The sequence below is a fragment of the Myotis lucifugus genome, unplaced genomic scaffold, assembly GCF_000147115.1.
Source record: "Myotis lucifugus unplaced genomic scaffold, Myoluc2.0 scaffold_1606, whole genome shotgun sequence".
NCBI lineage: Eukaryota > Metazoa > Chordata > Mammalia > Chiroptera > Vespertilionidae > Myotis > Myotis lucifugus.
The window spans coordinates 23322-43980 of NW_005872654.1; the positions used below are offsets into that span (position 1 = coordinate 23322).

At 61.1% G+C, this 20659-nt stretch overlaps 1 protein-coding gene across 1 annotated transcript in view; it reads right to left on the reverse strand.

Moving 5' to 3' along the window:
• Positions 1-19582, reverse strand: part of LOC102432834 (signal peptide, CUB and EGF-like domain-containing protein 1) — a gene marked incomplete at its 3' end in the record, with an annotated part of 41992 nt that extends 22410 nt beyond the window's left edge. Inside the window, 5 exon segments of the mRNA XM_014449984.1 lie at positions 670-759; positions 3140-3256; positions 7075-7200; positions 19258-19419; positions 19525-19582. Coding sequence (XP_014305470.1) covers positions 670-759; positions 3140-3256; positions 7075-7200; positions 19258-19419; positions 19525-19582 — 553 coding nt within the window.
• Positions 19583-20659: the final 1077 nt, after the last annotated feature.

Below are 20659 nucleotides of genomic sequence, written 5' to 3' on the forward strand. Positions count from 1 at the left end.
GGGGCTGCTCACGGGGCTTGGGGCAGGCGGGGCTGAGTGAGGCCTGTAGACATCTCACCCAGTCCTCCCCTCTCCGGTAGCAAATTTCCAAACTATACAGCGAGCAGGGTGGATGGGATGCCCGAAGGTCCCCCGGCCCTGAACCTAGATGTGGCTCTTTTCCTAATGTGGCTTCTCTCCAAGGGAGGGGACGGGTGAGGACCGCCGGGCCGCCCACAAGCCTGTCCCGCACAAACGCCTCCTTAACGCCTGCGCCTGTGCGCTGTGCTGGTCCCGGGACCCTGACTGCCAACCTGCGTTTACTGCACGCGGAGGGGTTTACAGCACACGACTCCTCACACGCAGAGGCCACCTGACGTGGGCTCTGGGGGCTCTGCTACAAACACACAAAGAGATACACGTGTTTGATGAAGGGCAAAACTTTAAAAAGGAAAAAGTGAGTTCACATCTGGAGTGGAGCCCCCCACACTCACACATGGCTCGCGTGACCCCACACATGTGGGCACACCACACAGACGGACAGCCCCCACACACACCCCATAGGCCTGCACACACACTCACAGCCCAACACGCCAGCACCACGCAGACCCCCGCACGCCAGCACATACCACACACGTGCATACGTGCAAAGGTGCAAGGACAACAAAGGAAGTGGAAGAAAAGTGTTACCCATGAGGAGCCGCCGTTTCACCCGCTTGTCCACATCAGCTACTGACGTGGCATTGAACTGAGAGCGCTCAATTGCAGCCTCATCCTTCTCTAAAACACAAGTAAGGGACAAACATGGAGCCACTGGTTAGTGACAGCCCACTTCCCGCGCCCAACAGTCAGCCTTCCGCGTGGCACACACAGCCAACACATGCGGGCCAGCACGGGTCCTCGCCAAGGGGCTAACCCAGGCACCTCCAGGGTGGGTGTTCAGGGCAGAGTGAAGAGGCAGCAGGGCAGGGCGGGGAGGGGGTGTGTGTGTGTGACCACAAAGGGACGCAGGTGGGACACAGGGCCCACGTGCACACAGAGACGGCAGCTGAGGTCAGAGCACACAGGACGCATCTGCGGGGGCCACAGAAGCAGACGGCACCCCCGCAGAGCCCACGCAGACAGCAGTTAGACAGCCGGGCTTGGCCTGGAGGGCAGGCGCAGGGCAAGCACAGGACAAGGGGACAGGGCCGCAAGGTCCGGTGATGGCTGTGCCTGGACAGCAGATACCCTATCTCCAGGGCGTGAGAGAGTGCCAAACACTCATGCAAAACTAAGAACAAAACATACAAAAGCACGCACACACACACAGCAATGGATCCAATCGAACACACAGAAACCAGGGGATCGATCAGTTGGGGCAGTGCTGGTTGCCTGCTTGTCTATAGAGGACCAGAGTGACACGCTCAGGTGCTCAGCAAGGGGCTGTGAAGATGGGCAGTCATGTTAGGAGCGTGCAGAGAGCCCGCGAGGCGCTGGGCAGGAGCTCTGCCAGGAGCGCCCGTGGAGAGGCACGAGGTTAGCTGGTCCCATTTCTCTGCTCAGTGGGAGGTGGGCAGAGCCCGTTGCTTGCTCCCGGGGGAACCTCAGGGGCAGGGAGCAGCAGACAAGAGGGCTTCCTGGCCAGCAGGGAGCATGGCCAGGAGCAGGGTCTGGGCAAGGACTTCTAAGGGAGGGGAGGGAGAGCGGGGGCCGGGGAAGTTACGTTAGAAAGGACCCAAGCAGGGGCTGTCGCATGCAGCAGACACTACAAGATAAAAATGAGGAAGGTGAGCCGGGTGGACAAAGACAAGATGTGTTAGACGAGGCTGGGTGGGTGTCTGGCCGGCAGCTGTTTGTGCTGGTCCAGCGGCCGGCAGAGGCGGCTCCACCGCAGGGGCAAACACGGAGGGAGACCCCGGCAGACGAGACAGGGAGGGGTGGGGGACGGCAGAGACAGGGCGAGAGGAGGGTCTAGATGGGATCAGGCTGCAATGGAGACACTGGTCTGAGACCGGGTTTTGCTTTGAATTTTGTTTGGTTTGGCTCTGAAAATAATTAATGAACGTCAGTTATCAGACAAGACAGGCAATCAGGGACCATCACCAGAAAAGCAGGAGGAATGAGATAAAATGAAACCAAAAATGGCTGTTGGAGAGGAGGGACCACACAGAGGAAGGGAGAACCGCACGGTAGCAGCACCTGGGACTAGGATGGGACTCTGCCACCCCCATCCCCCCGACCATCCCCCCGCCCCGCCCCGCCCCGCCCCCCTGCCTGACTCTCAGACACCAGGGATCAGAGTCACAGGGGACAGCAACCTCTGGGCGCATGGCTTTGCCTGCTTGCCACCCCCTATTTTTGTTACTTGAAAGTCCCTTAAGAAATATCTTCCCGGTCAGATAATACGAAATGGGGCGTTTTTAAAAAACAAAAATATATCCATAACCACGGTAACTGACTGTGGGCTTCTAAAGCTCGCCAACACTGAAGAGAAAGAAAGAGAACAAAGGCGGATGGACATCAACCCTGACATTCCTTTTTCTCAGTTAAAAGAGTTCCTCTCATTTTTGAGCGGGGCAGGAACTCCTAGAGGTTAGGGCACCAGGTGCTCCCAATACTCCAGCTCCCTGGGAGCTCAGGGCCCGGAGTGGGGTGACCCAGCCTCCCATGGAGACTCCCTGCAGCCGGGAGGTGACGGAAGGGGCGTCGCGGAGAAGGGCCTCGACAGGTGGGCGAGGGAGTGGGGAAGGGGCAGCAGTAGAAACACCAGCGGCGCCCCGGCCCAGGGGAGCTCTGAGACAGGCTGTGAGGAGGCTGCTGAGCCTGCGTGTCTCACAGGAGGGAGGGCGGGAAGCCTGCGCTCAGACCGGAGCTGCCACCCGGGCACACGCCTTCCTCCCCGCAGACCACCTCCTAGGGCCGCTCCCCGAGGAGGAGGACCTGCAGAGCGCCCAGCGTGACCCCCAGCAGAGGCGCCCGGTCCTGGGGCTGAGCGCCCTGGGCGCCTCCGCAGGCGGCTTCCCCTCAGCTCCGTGGGGCACACTTTTCCTGGCTTCCCTTAAGCTTCCTTTCTTGGAAATGGGGACAAGGGGGTGCTGGCTGACGTCAGGGCCGCACGGCGCCTTCCGTGGGGGGCAGGGGGTGCAGGGGTGCCAGCGCGGCAAAGGCGCCTACTTACCGATGCACGTCCGACCGTCCGAGTGGAGGGCATACTTCTGGTGGCAGCCACACATGGGGCCTGTGTCTGTGTCCTCACAGCTGTGCTGGCAGCCTCCGTTTCCATAGTTACAGGTCACTAGTTAGGCCCAGAGTGTAGAGACGTATGTATAAACAGAACGACAAGAATGGTTAGTTTCTCGGTGTTGGTGGTTCCTTTTGGGGGGGGGGAGGGGGAGAGGGCATGAGACCGCTCCTGACCTCAGCCCTCGAGGTCGTGGGTGGAACTGCTCATTCCCCAGAGGTCACTGGGTGGGACGTGGGTGAGCTGGGCTTTGGGCAGAGGGGCACACAGCCAATGCACTCGGACAGTGTGAGGTAAAGAAGGGGGAAGCCAGACAACTTGATCCTGGGCCACCAGACACTTGAGCCTGACTCGATGGGGCACATGTCTGTAACCCAGGCACAGTCTGAAGTGGGGGGTGCACACGGGGAGAGGGGACACTCATCCCTTGATTCCCGAGAGCTTTCTTTCCTCGGCTTACGCTCTGGGCGTGTGGAGGGTGTCCCCTGGGTGCCTATTCTCTCCAAGTCCCAGCAGCATCTCAAATCCCACCCCCTCACAGCCCCGGTGCCCCCAGGCCATGTCCAAATGGACAGAATGTATGCCAGTTAGTGTCCCTCGGTGCATTCTGAAATGACCTTGACTTGAACATGTTACACAGTCTGCAATGCCCAGGGCCTGGAGGGGCTGGTATTTTCCAGCCAGAATCTTAGAATGTTCCAGCGACCTGGGGCGGCTGAAAAGGGGCCGAACAGAAAGGAGCCAGTCTGTGTAGGGAAGATGACAAACAGGTTTATTTACAGGGAACACGCTGCTGTCCCTTTCCGGGCGGGAAGGGCGGCCACCCCTGCTTTACTCTGCAGCCAGACCGCAGGGGCCTGTCGCCGCCACGCCAGGCCCCGAGGACAGCGCCTCTTCTTGGGTCCTTAGCCACTTGTCCAGAATTTTATCTACACTTTTAATTCCCTTGGCAAAACCCTAATGAAGATCAAATATGCCAAAGTTAATCTCAGACCAACCATGGTCAGAGGGGCTAAACATTCCGAATTGGCAGTCTGAATAAATGACCTCCGTTGGGTGACCCGTGAGCAGCGCTGGTTTAGGGGGGTCGTGGGGTGGTGAGGCCCCGGTGAAGGAGCCGAGTTCTGCAGCACCGTTCCAGGCCGGCCCTTTCCCCGCGAGTGCACGGAGCCTCCCCAGGCACCCATCCCGAGTGATGGCGCCTGGCAGTGTCCCAGAGGCTGTTGTAGAGACCAGAGGTCCCAGCAGGCCAGGCCGCCTCTTCTGCAGGGAGCTGAGGCCCACCTGAGGAGGCACCACTTCCAGGGTGACCCTTCAGACCCGCAGAGCTGCTTCAGCTCAGCTGGGGCTTCGAGCACAGTCCGCAGGCCCCTTCTCCACAGGAGCCTGGCGGCGCGGAGTCGGCCTCTCCCATCCCTGAAACAGCTCATCTCCGGCCCAGGGTTCCAGCGGTGGTGGCTTAGCGTGGATCCCAGGGGAGGGAGATCCCGTGGAGCCTGGCCTTGGGCGAGAACCTCATGCCTTTTCAGACTGAAAAAGGCCGGTTGCAGAGTGGGTGGTGGAGCCGGGAGCGGGCACTCAGCCACTGCGGTTCGTTCTTCCCCAGCTCTGGGTGCCAGGCCGTGAGCTGCGCCCCGGAAGTGAGGACACGGCCTGAGGCCACTCAAGGGAGGGCCACACTCAGGGCCCCTCGCTCCTTCCACACAGGACCTCAGGCCGAGCTTGTGAGCACCTGAAGAGCCTACAGCTTACACAGAAGTCAGCACCCGAGCCTGGAGCTCTGGGAAGACCGAGAAGAACGGGGAATCCCCCCTTGGCCCCGGAGTGGGTCCTGGGCTCTGGAGGGGTGCAGGGCTCCTGTGGTCCTGCTGGTCTGTGGAGGCTGGGCCAGGCCTCACCTCCCAACCCGATTCCAGAGCTAGAATTTCCCGGATCTTGAGTGACCTCAAGGTCATCGCTAACTTGACTCTAACCTGCCATCGTAGCCACACGGAAGAGTCCAGAGCTGCCTGGGTGGACAGCCGTCTGAGCAGGGAGCGGGGACTGCTGTTTCTTCCACCTGCAAATGCTCTGGGCAAGGGCTCGGCTCTTCTCTGCTGGGCGGGGCCGGGAGTCCTAGCCACACCCAGGGCCCTGCTTTTCCTGACACTGACCAGGCAGCCACCAGGAGCTGCTCTCTGAGTAAGGTGTCCCCTTGTAGCACTTGTCCAGATGGCATTTCAGAGCAAGGCGGCGCGGTCAGCCCGGCCATCTCCGCGGCTGGCAGCTCTCCCCCCGGCAGCTGGCTCAGGGCTTGGCCAGAGCGGGCATCTCTCACGCAGGAAGGTGCTTTCCTCCGGCCCAGCTTCCAGCAAGCTGCCAGCTCCACGTGTGCCGCCCGGGCCTTGGTCCTGCGGAAGCCGGGTCACCGGCGGGAGGACCGAACGGCTGGAGTTACTCAGCTTTGGGTCTGAGGTTGCCAGGCGGCAGCAGGTTGCTCTGCAGCTAAAGGAATGTCTCTGGTGTAGGGACAGGAGGCCTGGCCAGAGGCCTGGGCTGGAGCGGGCACATGGCCAAGTGCCTGCCCTTGGCGACCACAGTGTTTATCTCGGACCCCACAGGAGAGACCGGGGAAGAGGAGGCTCGTCCACTCCTCGGACCACACCGTGGCAGAAGGAAGCATCTTCACCTTGAGCAATGGCTGAACCACGAGTGGGGGCTGGAGGGCGAGCTCCTGGGAGATAGGGACTGTGCCTAATGCACGCCGGTCCCCAGACCTTGGGCACTGCTGCAGGAGAGCATGAGCTGGGAGAGGTGTGGCTGGCACCCGAGGGAGAGTGGATGACCCTGAGAGAATCACAGTGACGGAGGATGGTGACCACAAGGGCCGCTGTCCTCTCCGCAGATGAAGGTGGAAAGCGAGGCCATTTCCTTAGGAGCTGGTTGGCCTCAGGCCCCCACTGCCATGGCCAAGATGGGCCACTTCCCTATGGGGAGTTGGATTTGGGCTCCACCATACCACGTGCTGCATCAGGAAGGGGCCTGGTGTGGAGCACCGGCCTGCGCCGGAACTGGGCATGCTCCACCAGCGCCCCCCACTCTCTGCACACCCGGGCAAACATTACAGAGTCTGGGGGTCAGCTGCCCAGTGAGCAGAGGCCTCCTCCCACCGCCCCACGCAGTTGATGGGGGCTGCGCTGGGACAGGCTTTGAGGACTAGCTGAGTGTGTTGGGCACTGTCCTACTTCGGTGCTGGCTCCCACTCCTCCTGGGGAGCTGGGGGACCCCATTAAAGGCTGCATTTCACTCGAGCCCCGCAGGCTGACCTCCGAGCTGTACTGAAACGGCCCCTTTGCCAGAGGCCTCACTCACCCAGGTCTCCCAGCGTGGCACCGTTTACATGGGCCTTGCAGGGGGACTGTGAGTTCTGATCTTAGAGCCTGGAATAAGGTCGCAGCCTGGGCTGGGACCCTCCAGAACCAAGCTCCTCTCCTGCTCTCTGTCATCCCGCCACTGAGGGCTGCCCGCCAGAACCCAGGCTTGTAGACCCTGTGCCTTGCCTTCCATTCCCGCCGAAGCGTGAGAGCTCAGGGTGGTGGGTCTCTGGGGCCAAGGGGAGAGGAGGGGGGTATAGGAGACACTGACAGGGCCACCGTGCAGGGCCCTATGGAAGACCCGGCCCAGCTCGGGCTGTGTGGGTGGTGTTATGCCAGGTGGGAAAACATGGCCCCGTCCCTCATGCCCCCCAGACCACTTCAGGGGCCCTGCCTTCTCCTCCCCCAGGGGCTGAGAGCCCTCCCTGGGCCACGTCCAGTGGACTGGACAGACCCCCCCACAAAGCAACGACAGGAGACGAGTGGGGATGTCAGACCCAATTGCCTCCATCTACCTACGTGTGCAGTCCTTCTGGTTTTGGGCAAGGTCAAAGCCGGGCCTGCAGTCGCAGGCCACCCCACCTTTGGGTGTCTCCCGGCAGATGTGGGCACAGCCATGGTCTTTGTTCATGCAGTTCATACCCTCTGGGAAGAGACAGACAAGAGAGGGGTTGGGGATCAGGGGAGAGAGAAAATTTCAGGCTGAAAAGAGACAGCCCATGGAACATCATGTCACATGGAGTGCACGGAGCCATCCAGAGAGCGGGCCTCTGGGGACAAACCAAGGACACGGTGCCCAGGTCTGGAGCCAGGCCTCGCTCCGAGAGCCGCACCGTAACTGGCAGTGAGGGACCCACAGGGAGCCGCTTGTGGTCTCTGAAACGGCTTTCAGGTCAGGGCTTTAGACATGTCCCCACTAAAGCGGGCGTAGGTGGCATTAAACCAGTGTGTGCGGCACTTTTCAGTTGCACAGAAATGCCATCTGCTCCTATGAGGCAGGCAGAGCCCAGCTCACCTGGCCTGGCCAGCCTCAGGTGTCCCCCCGGGCACCGTCAGTCCCGCTCACCCACCTCTCACACGGAATCTCTGCACAAGGCCACCCACGGGACCGCCCAGCCTCGTCCTCGCCAGCCTCAGGGCCATGCCCTGAACCACACCAGCCCCATCAGTTGCCAGAGGGGCCTCCACATGTACCTGGGTCAGGACCCCTAGAACCCTCACCCCCAAGTGCAAAGCCCTGCTCAACCAGGCGCTGGCCTCCAGCTCCATGTGCACCCCTATAAAGACAAGCACCCCCTTGAGAGACAGGGAACTGTGATAAGCTGCCCGCCCCAAAGGCCCACGGTGTGCTAAAAGGCACCACGAGGCCCTGAACCCGGGCCTCAGACTCTGAAGCCTCCTTCCCCTCCTCCTGCCCAAGTGTCTCGTTGAGTATGCAGCTGGGCTGCCCGCAGGTTTCGGGGGCAGGGACCACCCGCTTCATGTCCCCGGAGGCTCGGCCTCTGCAACCTGCCCCGTCAGCGCTGAGGGCACTGGTATGATGGCGAGAACACGGCCCGCCCTCCTCAGTCACCCCAGTTCCCGCCCCCTTCCCCTCCAGACAACTTGATCTCCCTTCCTGACTGCCTGGGGTGGCTCGGACCCACTTCCGTTGACCCCAGGTGATGTTTATCTTCCTAGTGATTTGTGAGGAGTTCCCAGAATTTATTAGGGGACTTGCCATGGGCCTGAGCGCTTCCGCAGGCACCTGCTTCCCGAGGAGATGGTCATGTGAGCCGCCCTGGCCAGATACAATTTCAGAGTCCTTCCCAGAAATCCGGTCTTCAGGGCCCAGTGCCAGCCTGGCGGGCTGCCTGCCAGGTCAAATCTAATTTGATCCAACCCATCCAAATCCAATTATGTCCTGCAAACTTGGACCGAGTGTCTCGCTGGTGCCCGGGATGGGGCGGGGAGCCAGGAGACAGATCCTCTGCTGCGACACCGCCAGGTCCCAATTCAGACTCTGCCAGCTGCGGCAGCCCCAGGCAATCACGTCACCTCTGAGCTTTAATTTCCACCTGTGAACGTGGAGTCACAGACCTGCCTCCAGGCGCTCACGCATGTGCACTCCTCTCTCTGGCCAGGGAGGCTGCTCAGGGTGCAGGTAAGGACTGGAGGGACTCCTCCTGGGCAGGGGGAGCGGGAAGAATTGTAAATCGGGCCAGATCTCTGGACACCGTGGGGAAGCAGGGCACGACTGCAGGCCAGCAGCAGGTGGAGGCTGTGGGTATCACCTTGAAGAGGTGAAGGAGCCTGGAGGGGGTGGGGACCAGAGGAGGCTAGAATTAGGACACATTTCAGAGCCCCTTTCTGTGAGGCTTTCAGATGTGATACGGGGACTTGGGCTCTGACTATACTCAGGTTAACCTAACCCTCACCATAAGCTGTGGAGTGGCTACTGCCATGGCCCTTTCACAAACAAGCACATGGAGGTTGGATGAGGGTGGGAGAGAGATGTGCCAAGGCCACATGCGTGAGAGGCAGAGCCATGGCCCGGGCAGCGCCGTCCTCTCCGGAGTGCCCAGTGCTTCCTCCTGTGGCTGTGACAGGCCTCGGCTGCCTTCCCCATCAGGGCCGATTTGTCCCCAAGCCTTCCATCATTTCGGATACTCCACCAGAATGTGCACAGAGTTCAATGGCGGCAGGATCTGCCTGCCCCTAACCAGTGTGTATGTGGCGTTCTGCAAAGCGAAGTTCACAGATGCGTCTAAGCAGGGCAGCGGGGGCGCGCCCAGTCTGCATGAGGAGCAGTCTCTCTCACTGCCCCCAGGATAACAAAGCTGGAATGTGTGCCTCCCAAGGGTCGTTGCTATGGCGACTTCATCAATAACATCACTTTCTGTATCCATGTCCTTTACACATCCGGGAAGGGAAGGCAAGTGGGAACAGCAGAGCAGGGAGGAAAGAACAATCACCTTGCTCTGCCCCCGCCTCCCCAACTCCCACCTCATCAATAGAAAACTAGGCAGCCCAGAAAGAGGCTGCGGCCGTGGGGGTGGCAGGAATGGCCCATCAGCAAGCTGCCCAGGCTACGCAGGAAAACAAACACCCCCGCGTGCTGTGGGGGGAGTGGAGAGCGCCGGAAAGGTCCCGCCTCAGGAAAGGCGCAGGAACAGCACGGGGACCGGGACGCCTGGTGGGAGATGACGATGACATCACCTTCTCCCAGAGCCGCCAGAGAGAGGTCAAAACTGAGGTGAGGTGCGGTGAGGGGCGGATCTGGGGGGACCTGAAGGAAGGCAGATGGGGCGGCTCTGGGCTGCAGGCTGCGCACAGTGATCTCCTTTAAGCCCCAGGAGCACTCTGCACAGGAGGTGCCGATACCCCCACTCTGCAGGTGAGGAGAGAGGAGAGCAGGTGAGGAAAGGCTTGGCAACTTCCCCAGGGACACGGAGTAGGACAGCGGGTGGGGCCTGTGCTCCCAAGAAGGCGACGGGCCATTCATGCGGGGGAGGGGCAGGGAAGTCCCACTGCCCCATCTCTGCGTGGACTTTCCGCGGTGACGGGAGCCCTGGGATGACCCAGCCCCTGGCCTGCCTGGCTCCGTCCACACGTCCACATTCAGTCTCCCCAAGCCCATCTCCAACGCCTGCTTCTCTGAAGTACCTAGTTCCTTGCCCGGCCCTCCCTGAGTCAGAGGGTGACCTGTCGGTGCCCCCGGAACCCCCCCACAAGCTTGCTGAGGGCTGGGGCATGCCTGTTCAATCCCGAGCACCCAGCCCAGCCCAGGCCTGGCACAGAGAACGCCGACCTCGCAGACCACCCTGCAAGCGAGGCAGCTTCATCCTCGCTGTACAGAGCAGTGCAGAGCACCTTAGTGATGTGCCCCTGGTCCCCTGAGCAGGACGGGGTAGAACCAAACCAGACCCCTGCTCCTCTGACTCGAAGGCCTGCCCTTCTCCAGCTGCAGAGGGAACTTTCTAGAATATAAACAGACTGTCTTTCCACTGCTAAGAAGCTTTCTGTGTGCCCTGCCCCACCCAGGGCGCACCACGTTGGGTTAAAGTTCTCAGTGTGGCACTCGAGGTCCTCCTGTCCCCACGCCTGCTGTGGCCCTGACAACAGGGACGCGCTCCTGTGGCCTGCTCAGCCTGCCCTCCTCCTCACCTGGTGCCTTTGGAAGCCTATTTCTTGCCTGGGCAGCCCCCCTCCTTCGAATGGCAGCTTCCTACTGGTTATTTGCTATTCTGTTTGGGTGTCACCTCTTCTAGGAGGCCCTCCTTGTTTCCACCCTTCCTGCAAGTCCCTAGGTCGGACTAGGAGCCCAGCCCGGGCTTCCAGGCAATCAGGCTGCAGGAAGCGTCTATCTAGGCCCAGGCCCAGGCCCTGGCTGCCCGCCGGTGCGGATCTGCCTCCCTCCCCTCCTGCACTCTGGCAGCATCTGCACCTGGACGGTGCTCCAACGGCCTCACATTAGGATGCCTGGGCTTTCGCAGAAACAGGTCTCTGTTCCCACCCTGTGCCCCAAATTACATCCTCCGGGAAATTCCAGGCCTGGCTGGGGTGCCAGCAGCTGACTGCCCCAGATGACACCCCCAGCCGACCATGAGCCCCGCCCACCCCAGCTGCATCCCTAGGGGCAGCCCCGCCTGGGAAAAGGGAGCGACTGGGACAGTGGGCTTCCTCTCACCCAGAGCTCTTCCGCGCCAGGACCTGGGCCAGGCTCTGCAAACATCCCGAACTGACCATCTTCATGACCGAGTGCCAGGTGGCATCAGCAGGTCCCTGACAGGTGATGATGCTGAGGCTCAGAGAGGTCTCCCCCCGACCCCCAGCCACTCCAACAGCAGGCCCAAAGGGGTCCCAGCCCCCTGGCCAAATGCTCACTCGGCTGCCTCAGTGGCCCTCAAGGGGCCTCTGTTCTGCTCCTCCTCCTTGCCAGGGGTGCATTTCAGATGCGACCAAGTCCACCGCCACGGCCGCTCACTGGTGGACAGGCACGGTGTACATGACAGACGGAGGTGGGGAGAGCTGAGACGTGGCTGGCTCCTGACGTCCCAGATGACAGCAGGGGGCGTGGACTGGCCTGCCTTCTCGGAAAACAGGGATGGACACATGGCTCCCACCCTGGTGCCTTGCCTAGTCCTGGCCCTGGGAGCCCCGGAAAGCGGCCTCCATGAGGAGGGAGGGAGCCTGTCTGACAGCCGAGGACCACACGCAGTCTGGGCAGGCGAGCGTGGAGATGCCATGGAAGGTGCCACCAGCGCTGCCTCACATCCCCATCCGGCCGTGTAACGTGTGTGGCCTTGGAACCTGCTCAGTTTCCTCCCCGGAAGAGGAGGAAGAGCATTAAAGGGTGTAAAGAGGCGATGGCTCCAGCTCAGGGCCCTCCGACAGCCACCTCGTGACACAGCGGGTGCCCAGTCCCCTCGCTCTGCACTGGCCTACTCTGTGCTGGTCCCACAGAGCCTCACCTCACCCTGGACCCACGCCCCTCCGACTCCTCCATCCTCTCCCTTCCGCCCTGAACTTCCCTGGCTGGTCACTAGGCGGCACCAGGAGCACGTCCACACCTCGAGGCCCAGGTGGCTGGGACACAGAGGCCGGCCAGACGTGCTGGCCTCTGAGTTTTCACTCCTTCCCTCTACAAGGGCTGTCAGATCCAGCAATAAAACATAGGAAGCCTGGGTAAAGCTGGGTTTCAGGTCAACAGCAGGTACTTCCTGAATATAAACATGTCCGGAATGCTGCCTTGGTCATACTTATACTGAAAGAGGATTTATTATCTGAAACCCAAGTTTAAATGGGTGTCCTGTATTTTGTCTGGCAACCCTATCTGTCCCTCCACAGGGACCCTGAATGAAGCCGTGGGGGAAGTCGGCCTGCCCGTGACCAGGGACAAGTCTGTTTCTCCCTCCCACAGGTGACTAGAGGAGGGCCCAGCGTGGGGGCCTCGAGAGCATTCCCACAGACACCCCTGGGACCAGGAGGAGGCGGCAATAAGAACTCCGGGCCGCAAGCGGGACAGTCTCGGAGGACACGAGCAGTTTCCCCGGCCCAGGCTGGTGCGTCTCCTCCGACGCCCATCCCGTGCTGTGGACAAGAGCACGGTGGCTCCTGGCTCCATCCCAAACTAGCTGTTCCTGGTGCCCGCCCTACACCGCGTTCCCTCGTACGCACAAAGGGGTGGCCACTGTGACTTCCCAGGGGCCTTGGGGGATGAAAGGGTGCCAAGGGCCTGGACACGCAGGCATCAATAAACGTTGAGAACCTTTCCCTTCCCCAAAGCCCTGCCTGGGAACGTATAGGACTCCGGCCACATCTTCCCACTGGGGCAGACTGCCGGCTGTCCCCTCACTAGGTAAACACACGGGTGTTATAATGGGTCAGCACTGAGTGGGCCTGGGAACAGGAGTCCGCAGGGAGGGAGGTGCTCCGGAAGAGGGAGCAGCACACGCAGAGGCAGGGAGCGTGAGCCGGGCAGTCTCTGAACTTGGGACACATGTGGGTGCCACTGCGGGCGAGGCCTCAGCTGACCTCAGGCTGCACGCAGCAGCGGAGCGAGCCCAGGCGGGGCGCCCAGCCAGACCTCGGCCCCCCTGCAGCCTGGGATCGTCTTCCGGGCGCTGTGAGGAGCCCAGTGCCCTTCTTGCTTCCATTTGGCAGCCTCCTCTGCTCCGCCCTGTGCTGGCCGTGAGACACACGTGCGCCCATCTCAGGAGCTGGCACACCAGTCCCCACAAGAGGGCGAGTCCCTCCGAGCCACGCGGTGCCTGCCCGAGGCAGAGAGGGCTTCACAGAGGAGGGGCAGGTGCGCTGGGCTTGAAGGGTGAGGAGCTGTCGGGAAGTGGGAGAACAGAGGCAGTGGGGGCTGGGGAAGGCGGGGAAGGCAGTGCTCCAGGCAGGAGAGACAGTGTGTTGTGATGCGCCACCATGTGCACAGCGTGGGGAGGAGCCGTGGAAGGTCCTGAGTGGGGTGTCAGGGCCAACATGTCCACAACAACGGCTCCGGCTGTCATCTGGAGATGGGATGCGACAGGGAGACCCGGAGGCTCAGTGGCAGGGTGAGGCGTGTGCCTCGAGGGGCTCCCGGCTGCTCAGCAACCCCTGCTCCTGCCCTTCCATCCCTTTGCTTGTTCAGTGGCTTTGGTTTCAGGAGCCGGTCAGACAGGGTTCAAGTCTTGACTGTGCTCTTTACTCACCATGGACAAATCTCTGCCTCTTAGCTCCTGCGAAGTAGGGGTAACAGCTGTGGCACAAGGTTGTCTCAGGATCTGGTGACTTGTGTCAAAGTCTGGGCACAGGGGGTGGCACATGGTGCTGCCCAGTGACAGCTAACAGTCACCAGGGGACACCGTGTGTATGTATCATCTCCTTTCAATCCTCATGAACAGTTTTATATTGAATACTGTTTGTCCCATTATACAGGTGAGCAGCTGAGGCCCTAGGACTTGTGGCCGAGAAGAGAGCCGGGGCCAGGGTCAACTACCTCTTGGCCTGGGGCTCGCCCTCTGCCCTGTACTCCACACGCTGGGGGGCCGAGGGTCTGCAGTGTGCGGGAAGCCCCATGACTAACTCGTGAAGTAAGGCCTGGGGTCCCCGCGGGGCGGCCTGGCCTGGCTGGCTGCAGGCCAGGCCAGGAGAAGGGCATGGAGCTGGCTCACCAACAGCCAGAGGAGTTGTTTATGGGGTGGGAGGCTCGTAAAAAATAATGGGCTGGATTTATTGTCCCCGCCTCGAGGGCCGTTCCGGCTGTAGGTCCAGGACAGGCCCTCTCCCCAGCACATGAATCTTCCCGCTCGGTGGGTGAGCTGTTTATTCTCCCGCCCACCTGGTCTGCAGCAGGCAGGGGCGAGGGGAACCTGCACACCCCGAGACCCTCACCTCCAGCCTGGCCCGCCCACCCTGAGGAGCAGCTGGAGGGCAGCCCTGAGGTTGGGGCGTGGCCACACCAGTTCACCCCATTGAAAACAGAGTTTCCAGCCACATACACCCACAAGGGCCCCAGCACCCACAGCTGATGACGGAAAGCAGGGGGCAGGGGATGTCCCTGGCCCTGTAGGAGCCACGCGGGGGCGCCCACCCGCCAGGCGTACTGGCAGGATCCTAAGTCCCATGTGGCTGGGGCAGTTCGGGAGGGCCTGTGGGTCTCTGTCTACGGGCTGGTTCATTCGAGCCTGGCGGTGGGTGGAGCAGAACTGGCTGTGTCCTCAGAAACTGGTCTCCCATCTGGATACTGCCCCTCAGGGTGGCCCCGCTAGGTTTTCCTTCCTGCGACGGGGATGACAGCTCACCTGAAACATTCCCCAGGGAAGCTGCGGACATCCAGGTGGTCAGGAGTGTAAAGACCTGCGAGCTGAGAAGAGTGGGGGTGGCCTATGGGGGCATCTGGTAGCTAAGGCGGGGGAGGCCAGGGTGGTGTCTTGTCTGCCTGCAGGCCAAGGGCAAGTGGGAGCAGGAGCAGCCGATGGAAGACAAAGTCCAGAGGAAGGCCCAGGACCAGGCTGGAGGAGAGTAGGGAGGGCCCAGGACAAGGGCAGAGACAGGGCAGAGAGGGCAACATCCTGGGACCCACTGGCTCTCTGCTCTGACCCATCCCAGGGGCCTGCGTCCCCAAACTCCCCAGTGACCTTTGCCAAGGAGCTCCCCCAGCCAGTCCCAAGATGGGGTGCGCTTTGAGCAGTGGGCTCAGCCCCAAGGGCCAGGGGCGTGCTGTGGCTGCGTGGGTGTCACTGCACGGCTGCCTGCGGGTTCTGCCTCTCTGTTCAGAGCCCTACTCCAACTTGGCTTCCAAGGTCAGCTGCCTTCAGTCCATTACTTTCAACCAAGGCCTGGTCCCACTGGATTAACCGGCGTCTCACCCTCTCCTCCCCACAACACCCAGCCACCCAATCCCCACAGAGTCCCAGGCCATGCTCAGCTGGCCACCTAAGAGGCCCCCTGCTCTCAGGGCTGCTTGGCCCCCTCTTCACAGCCCCCAGGCAGAACCGGTTCCCTCTGACCTGAATAGGCTGCTGCTCAGCCCCCACGCTGACCACCCAGCACCACGCCACGCCACACGGAGTGCATGGACATGACAGGAGTTTCAGAGAAAAGAGCAGCATGTGAGAGGGAGGCAGCTTGAAGGTGCTGCCTCCTTGGTGGCCTGTCCACTGTGGGACCGGAGAGGCCCCCAGCATATGACCACAATGAGGGGCAGTGGAGCCTGGGACTGGCCTGGCCTGGCCGCCCGGCTGTGGACCGGAGAGGGACTGCATTGTTTGCTGTGTCAGGGGCTGAGCAGGAGGCAAGTGTGGGCTGTGATGGGCCAGAACCGGTGCCTGGAAGCCCTGAGCAGAGGGAGACGAGCCACAGATGCCAAGAGGTCCGGGTCCCCTCCCACCCAGCGCCAGGACAGGAGAACGGCCTGAGTTCTGGAGAAGCTGCTTACGTGAGTCACTATCCTCAGGCAGCCACTCGCCTGACCGCTCAAACATTTCCCCGAAAGGATCTCTCACCCCCTGGGAGGGCTTACTGGTCCCAGTTTACACACCAGGAGCCCCGAAGAGGCAGGAGTGACGCAGAGGCCGCGTGGCCAGTGGAGAGGGAGAACGGCCGAGACCCTAAAGCTCCCAACCCCAGCCTGGCCAGAGCCATATGCTTTGGGCCAGGGTTTGTGCTGGCGCCTGGGAAGTAGGACCACTCTGAAGGGCCGAGCCCTGTGGCCTGACTGCTCAGCCAGGGGCCTTGGCTGACCCTGCCTGACCTCTCCCATGCATCCAGCCACCTCTAATCAAAACCAGCCTGTGTGCTCCTCCTGCTCAGGGGAGGCTCTGAAGAGCTGACGGGCTTAGGAAGAGTCAGATGACGAGGAATCTGAATTGCCAAACAGCTCTGGACCCATCAGCTCTCTCAGGAGCCATGGGGATCAGAAGCCACTAGGTGCAAAGCAAGCTGGGGCTTAGCGCCCGGGCCCGCCCTGATTCTGCGCGCTAACCATCATTACTGTGGCTGAGACACAATCACAGCAGTTGCAGGAATGGTCACGACAGACGGAGGCTCAGGAGAGAGGCAATGAGTCCAGTCACCCAGGCCCACCTCCACCCCCGGGATTAACGAGCAGTCAGCCCACATCCCGTGCACTTGACCTGTCTCTTCGGACCTTCCATGCGGCCTGTGGGAACCCCAGAAATGCTACCACTAGTCCTTCCTGAGGTATCCAGGAAGTCTGCTGTTTTGTAGATGGATTCATTGCTCAGATTTAAAAATTAGGAGATTCACACAAAGATCCTAACGAGGGAAGAGGTTTCTTTAATCCCCATGCTGCTTAATGTATATTGGGGCTGAGCCCCCATATCTGAATTCCGGTTAAATCTCCATCCCTGGCTTCTGTGAAAATCTGGACCTGGCCACCCAGGCATTAGGGTGGGCGAGGCACGTGGCTTGAGGCTCCACTGCACAGTCAGCGGCCCAGTCCCTGAAGCGTCCCAGTTCCCATAGGAGCCCCCCACTCTCCCCTCCAGCATCGTTCCCCACCTCTGCTCACCCAGCTTCCCAGGGCTGCCCTCTGCACGAAATGCAAACTCCAGCCTCAGTACAGCAGCTTCGCAGGGCCTGGCCCTGCTCCGTGGCTCTCTGTGCTCCACCATCCCACCCTCCGTTCTGCTAGTCACACCAGCTGGGCCACGCCCACCTCAGGGCCTTTGCACACTCCCTGCCTGGCACGCTCCCCAGCCCTTCCTGTGGCCACTGGTGCCAGCCATTTGCTTCCAGCTCACGTGTGGCTTCCTCAGAGGCCTTCACCGCCTGCCTGTTTCTGTCTATTTCTCCACCCTGTTTCTTTCCTTACATCCTCGTCGCATCACAGCCAGTGACCTGGCTGGAATCCTGACTACCAGCTTCCTACCGTGTAACCGGGGGCAGTTCCCTAACGGGACAGTCTCTGGCCTCCTCACCCGTCACCAAGTCATACTGTCTCCACCTTGCCACGCTGCTGTGCGGGCTCGGCTCAGAGTCCGCGCAGGACCCCGCAACAGCCACCTCATCATGCGTCCTCCCCACCTCTCTGGCTGAGGCTGAGGTCTGCTTTGTGACAGCCCTCGTACAACGGTGCTTGGTGCTTACACTTCACCCGGGGTCCTGCCCGTGGGAAAGCCATTCTTCAAAGGACCAGCCCACACAGCCTCGCCGAGGAAGGGGCTCAGGCCGCCCGGCCTCGGGAACTTCACAGCCTGCTCAGAGCGATCACCCCATAAACCCCTCCTTGATGGAAGCAGGCCTCCCCTCCCACCACCCTCACTCTCTCCTCCATAAATCTGTTTCTTATAAAACTTGATTTGGGCCCAGGGTCCTCATCTGGGGCAGCCTGACCTCAGAGCCCCACAGCTGGGAGGTCTTATGAGGGGCAAGCTGAGCCGCCCACGTGGCTGCCGGGGAAATCTGGACAAGGCGGCGGGAGCAGCGGCCAAGAAACCGAGAGGCCGGCCTCTGTCCTGCTGGGGACATGGCCTTGCTAGGGATTATCGGTCCGTGCTGTCCTTGAGGAAACCGCCTAAACAAACACTAAGGATTCTAAGGAGCCGGCGAAGTAGCTCTGATTAATGACCCTGGGCTGTGTACTTTTTAACTGTTTTTGTTTTTTTTTCTTTCTGAAGAACCGCTTTCAAATAAAAATCCTGCCCAGGGCCCCTGCGTGTCACGTGGAGCCTCTGTCAGCTTCAGCTTCAGCGTCGCTGGGACTCTACACCAGGGATCTCAGTCGATCCCCCAAAGACCCTGTAGGATCAGCACACATCGCCGTTTTGTGGGTGAGGAAGCTGAGGCTTTGGGCTTCATGGGGGGCCCGCCAGGCTCCTCCAGGCCCATCGTGGCGCTGGCATGTCCTCCTTGCACATCTACTCCCTTGGCCACTGAGAACGGCCAGGCCCAGGAGGGCCAGCTCCTGCCCCTGCCCCTCCTGCAGCCCGTTCGCTGCAGCCCAGCCTGCAGAGGCCCGGACCTTGCCTTCATCCTCAGCACACAGGTCTCTGCCTTTGCAAGTGCTGCTCCCTCGGTCTGGAAGCCCCTCTGCACCGAGCACACAGGTTCTGGCTTCTCGCCAGCCTGTCCCGCCTCACAGCCCTGCTGCTTTGGGCCCAAACTCTGGCCCCCGCCAAGGACCTTCGCCTGCTGGGATCAGCAGGGGCCAGGCTCTGTCCCAGCCCGGGCTGTCCCCAGGCTACCTCTGCAGTCAGGCTGGCCAGGAGTCTTCCGGGTCCCTTTGTCTGGCCCCAGCCAGCTGCCATCCACCTGGCCTCCAGGGGACAGCAGGCTCCTGACCAGGAAGACTGCCCCCGGGCTGGTGACCCGGTGAAACACAGCCCATAGTCCTGGATGTTGCCCGACTCACAGAGACTGAGAGAAGGTCCCTCAGCCAGTTCGGGCCTCAAGCCCCCCTTGGGGAAGGGGACCAGGAGGATGGGGCCCTCCACAGCCAGCCCCCAACCCAGAAAGGAAGACAGTTTCTCTGGTCACAAGTACCATGTGTGGCCCCGCTTTGTCTCCAAATAAAAACACCAGAAATCCCAACAGGCCTGGTGAGCGGGCAGAGGGAAGGCGCTGGGAGGAGCCCATGCAGAACCAGCACCAGAGCACAAAACAGCCACTCAGGTCACCACCAAACTCCCGGCCTGACCCCGAGCCGAGGCCCATTCCCTGGCTGCCTGCTGCTGTGGGTGGGGCGTGTGGGCAGCTTGGCGGACTCACCGTTGGAGCGGTGGATGCAGGTGTGCTGGTTGTCACTGAGGAAGAAGCCACTGTGGCACTGACACTCGTAGCTGCCCAGGGCATTGACACAGATCTGCTGGCAGCCACCATTGTTGTCCTGACACTCGTCCACATCTGCAGGAGAGGAAGAGAGGAGAGGAGCTGGAAGCGAGGGTGCAACAGCTCCCCCAGATTGTATGGGGAGGGCTCCCCGAGCTACACACGGCAGGACTCTACCCCACGGCGGTATCCACCCCACGGCGGTACTCCACAGACACACTACACAATATCCCACGGGGTCACTGCAGAGGGATTCAGTTACCATGGCTGCCGTTCAGCTGATCCTGACTCTCCTGTGTGCCGGCATCTTACCTATATTAGCGCCTCGAATCCTCACAGCAACCCTGTCACTCAGGTCCAGGTGTGACCCCATTTAATAGGTAAGGAAACTGAGGTACAGAGAGGCAAAGCCACCTGTTTAAGGTTCCACAGAGGCAGGAGTCAAACCTGGTGGTCTGACTCCCAAATCTGGGCTCTCGCCGATACTACTGCTGCCCCTCCCCCCAAGACAGTGCAGCCTACACTGTCTCCCCCCCCCCCACAGCCTTGCCAGCCAAATCCCTGTTCCCTCTTCAGTCACACCCAGATTCACAGCAGCAGCGTCAGACCTTGCAGCTAGGAAGGGGCTGGAGGACGGGGCAGCCTGCTATCAACCCCCCGCCCCCCCGCCCCCCCCCTCCCCCCGCTTTCCCCGAAGCCCAGGCTTTTGGCCTCACAAGTTGATTTCAAAAGCCCAGAGAACGGGGAGGTTTTGAAAAGGCCCTGCCCTCTGGCTGCCGAGACCGGGCGGGGGCTGCCAGGCGGGCTTTCCCACTCCCGAGACGGACCTGGGCGGCACTCAGTGTGACCAGAGGCTGCTGGCACGAAGGGGGCCACGGGCGGGAAGAGTCTTTATGGAGCTCTGGTCTTGGCCAGCACAGCATGTTTCAATTACCAAAGCCATCGCTCCCTACACTGTCAGTTTGTTTAATGAAAGAAGGGCTTCTTAAACCTTAATGTGCCATGTCTGCATTGTCACTTTAACAGGCAAATATATGAAACCACAATGGCAACATGCTACTGGCTGTGTCTAGGCAATAGCCCAACCCCCAGTGCGCACACACACACACTCAAGCACACACACTCATGCACGCTCCCTCTGGCATGGAGCTTTATACATGGTTCTTTTAAACACGGGCATCTTTTACTCCTGGAAGCAGGTAAGGGATCCGCAGAGTGGCCTGCACTGAACTGTCAGCTGGGCCCCCTCGGGCTCCGGGAAACCGACCACTTCCCCACCGAGACCCGGCTCCCTGTGAGGCTGACTGCGAGGCAGGTGGTCAAGGTCAGCGTGCGGAGGGCG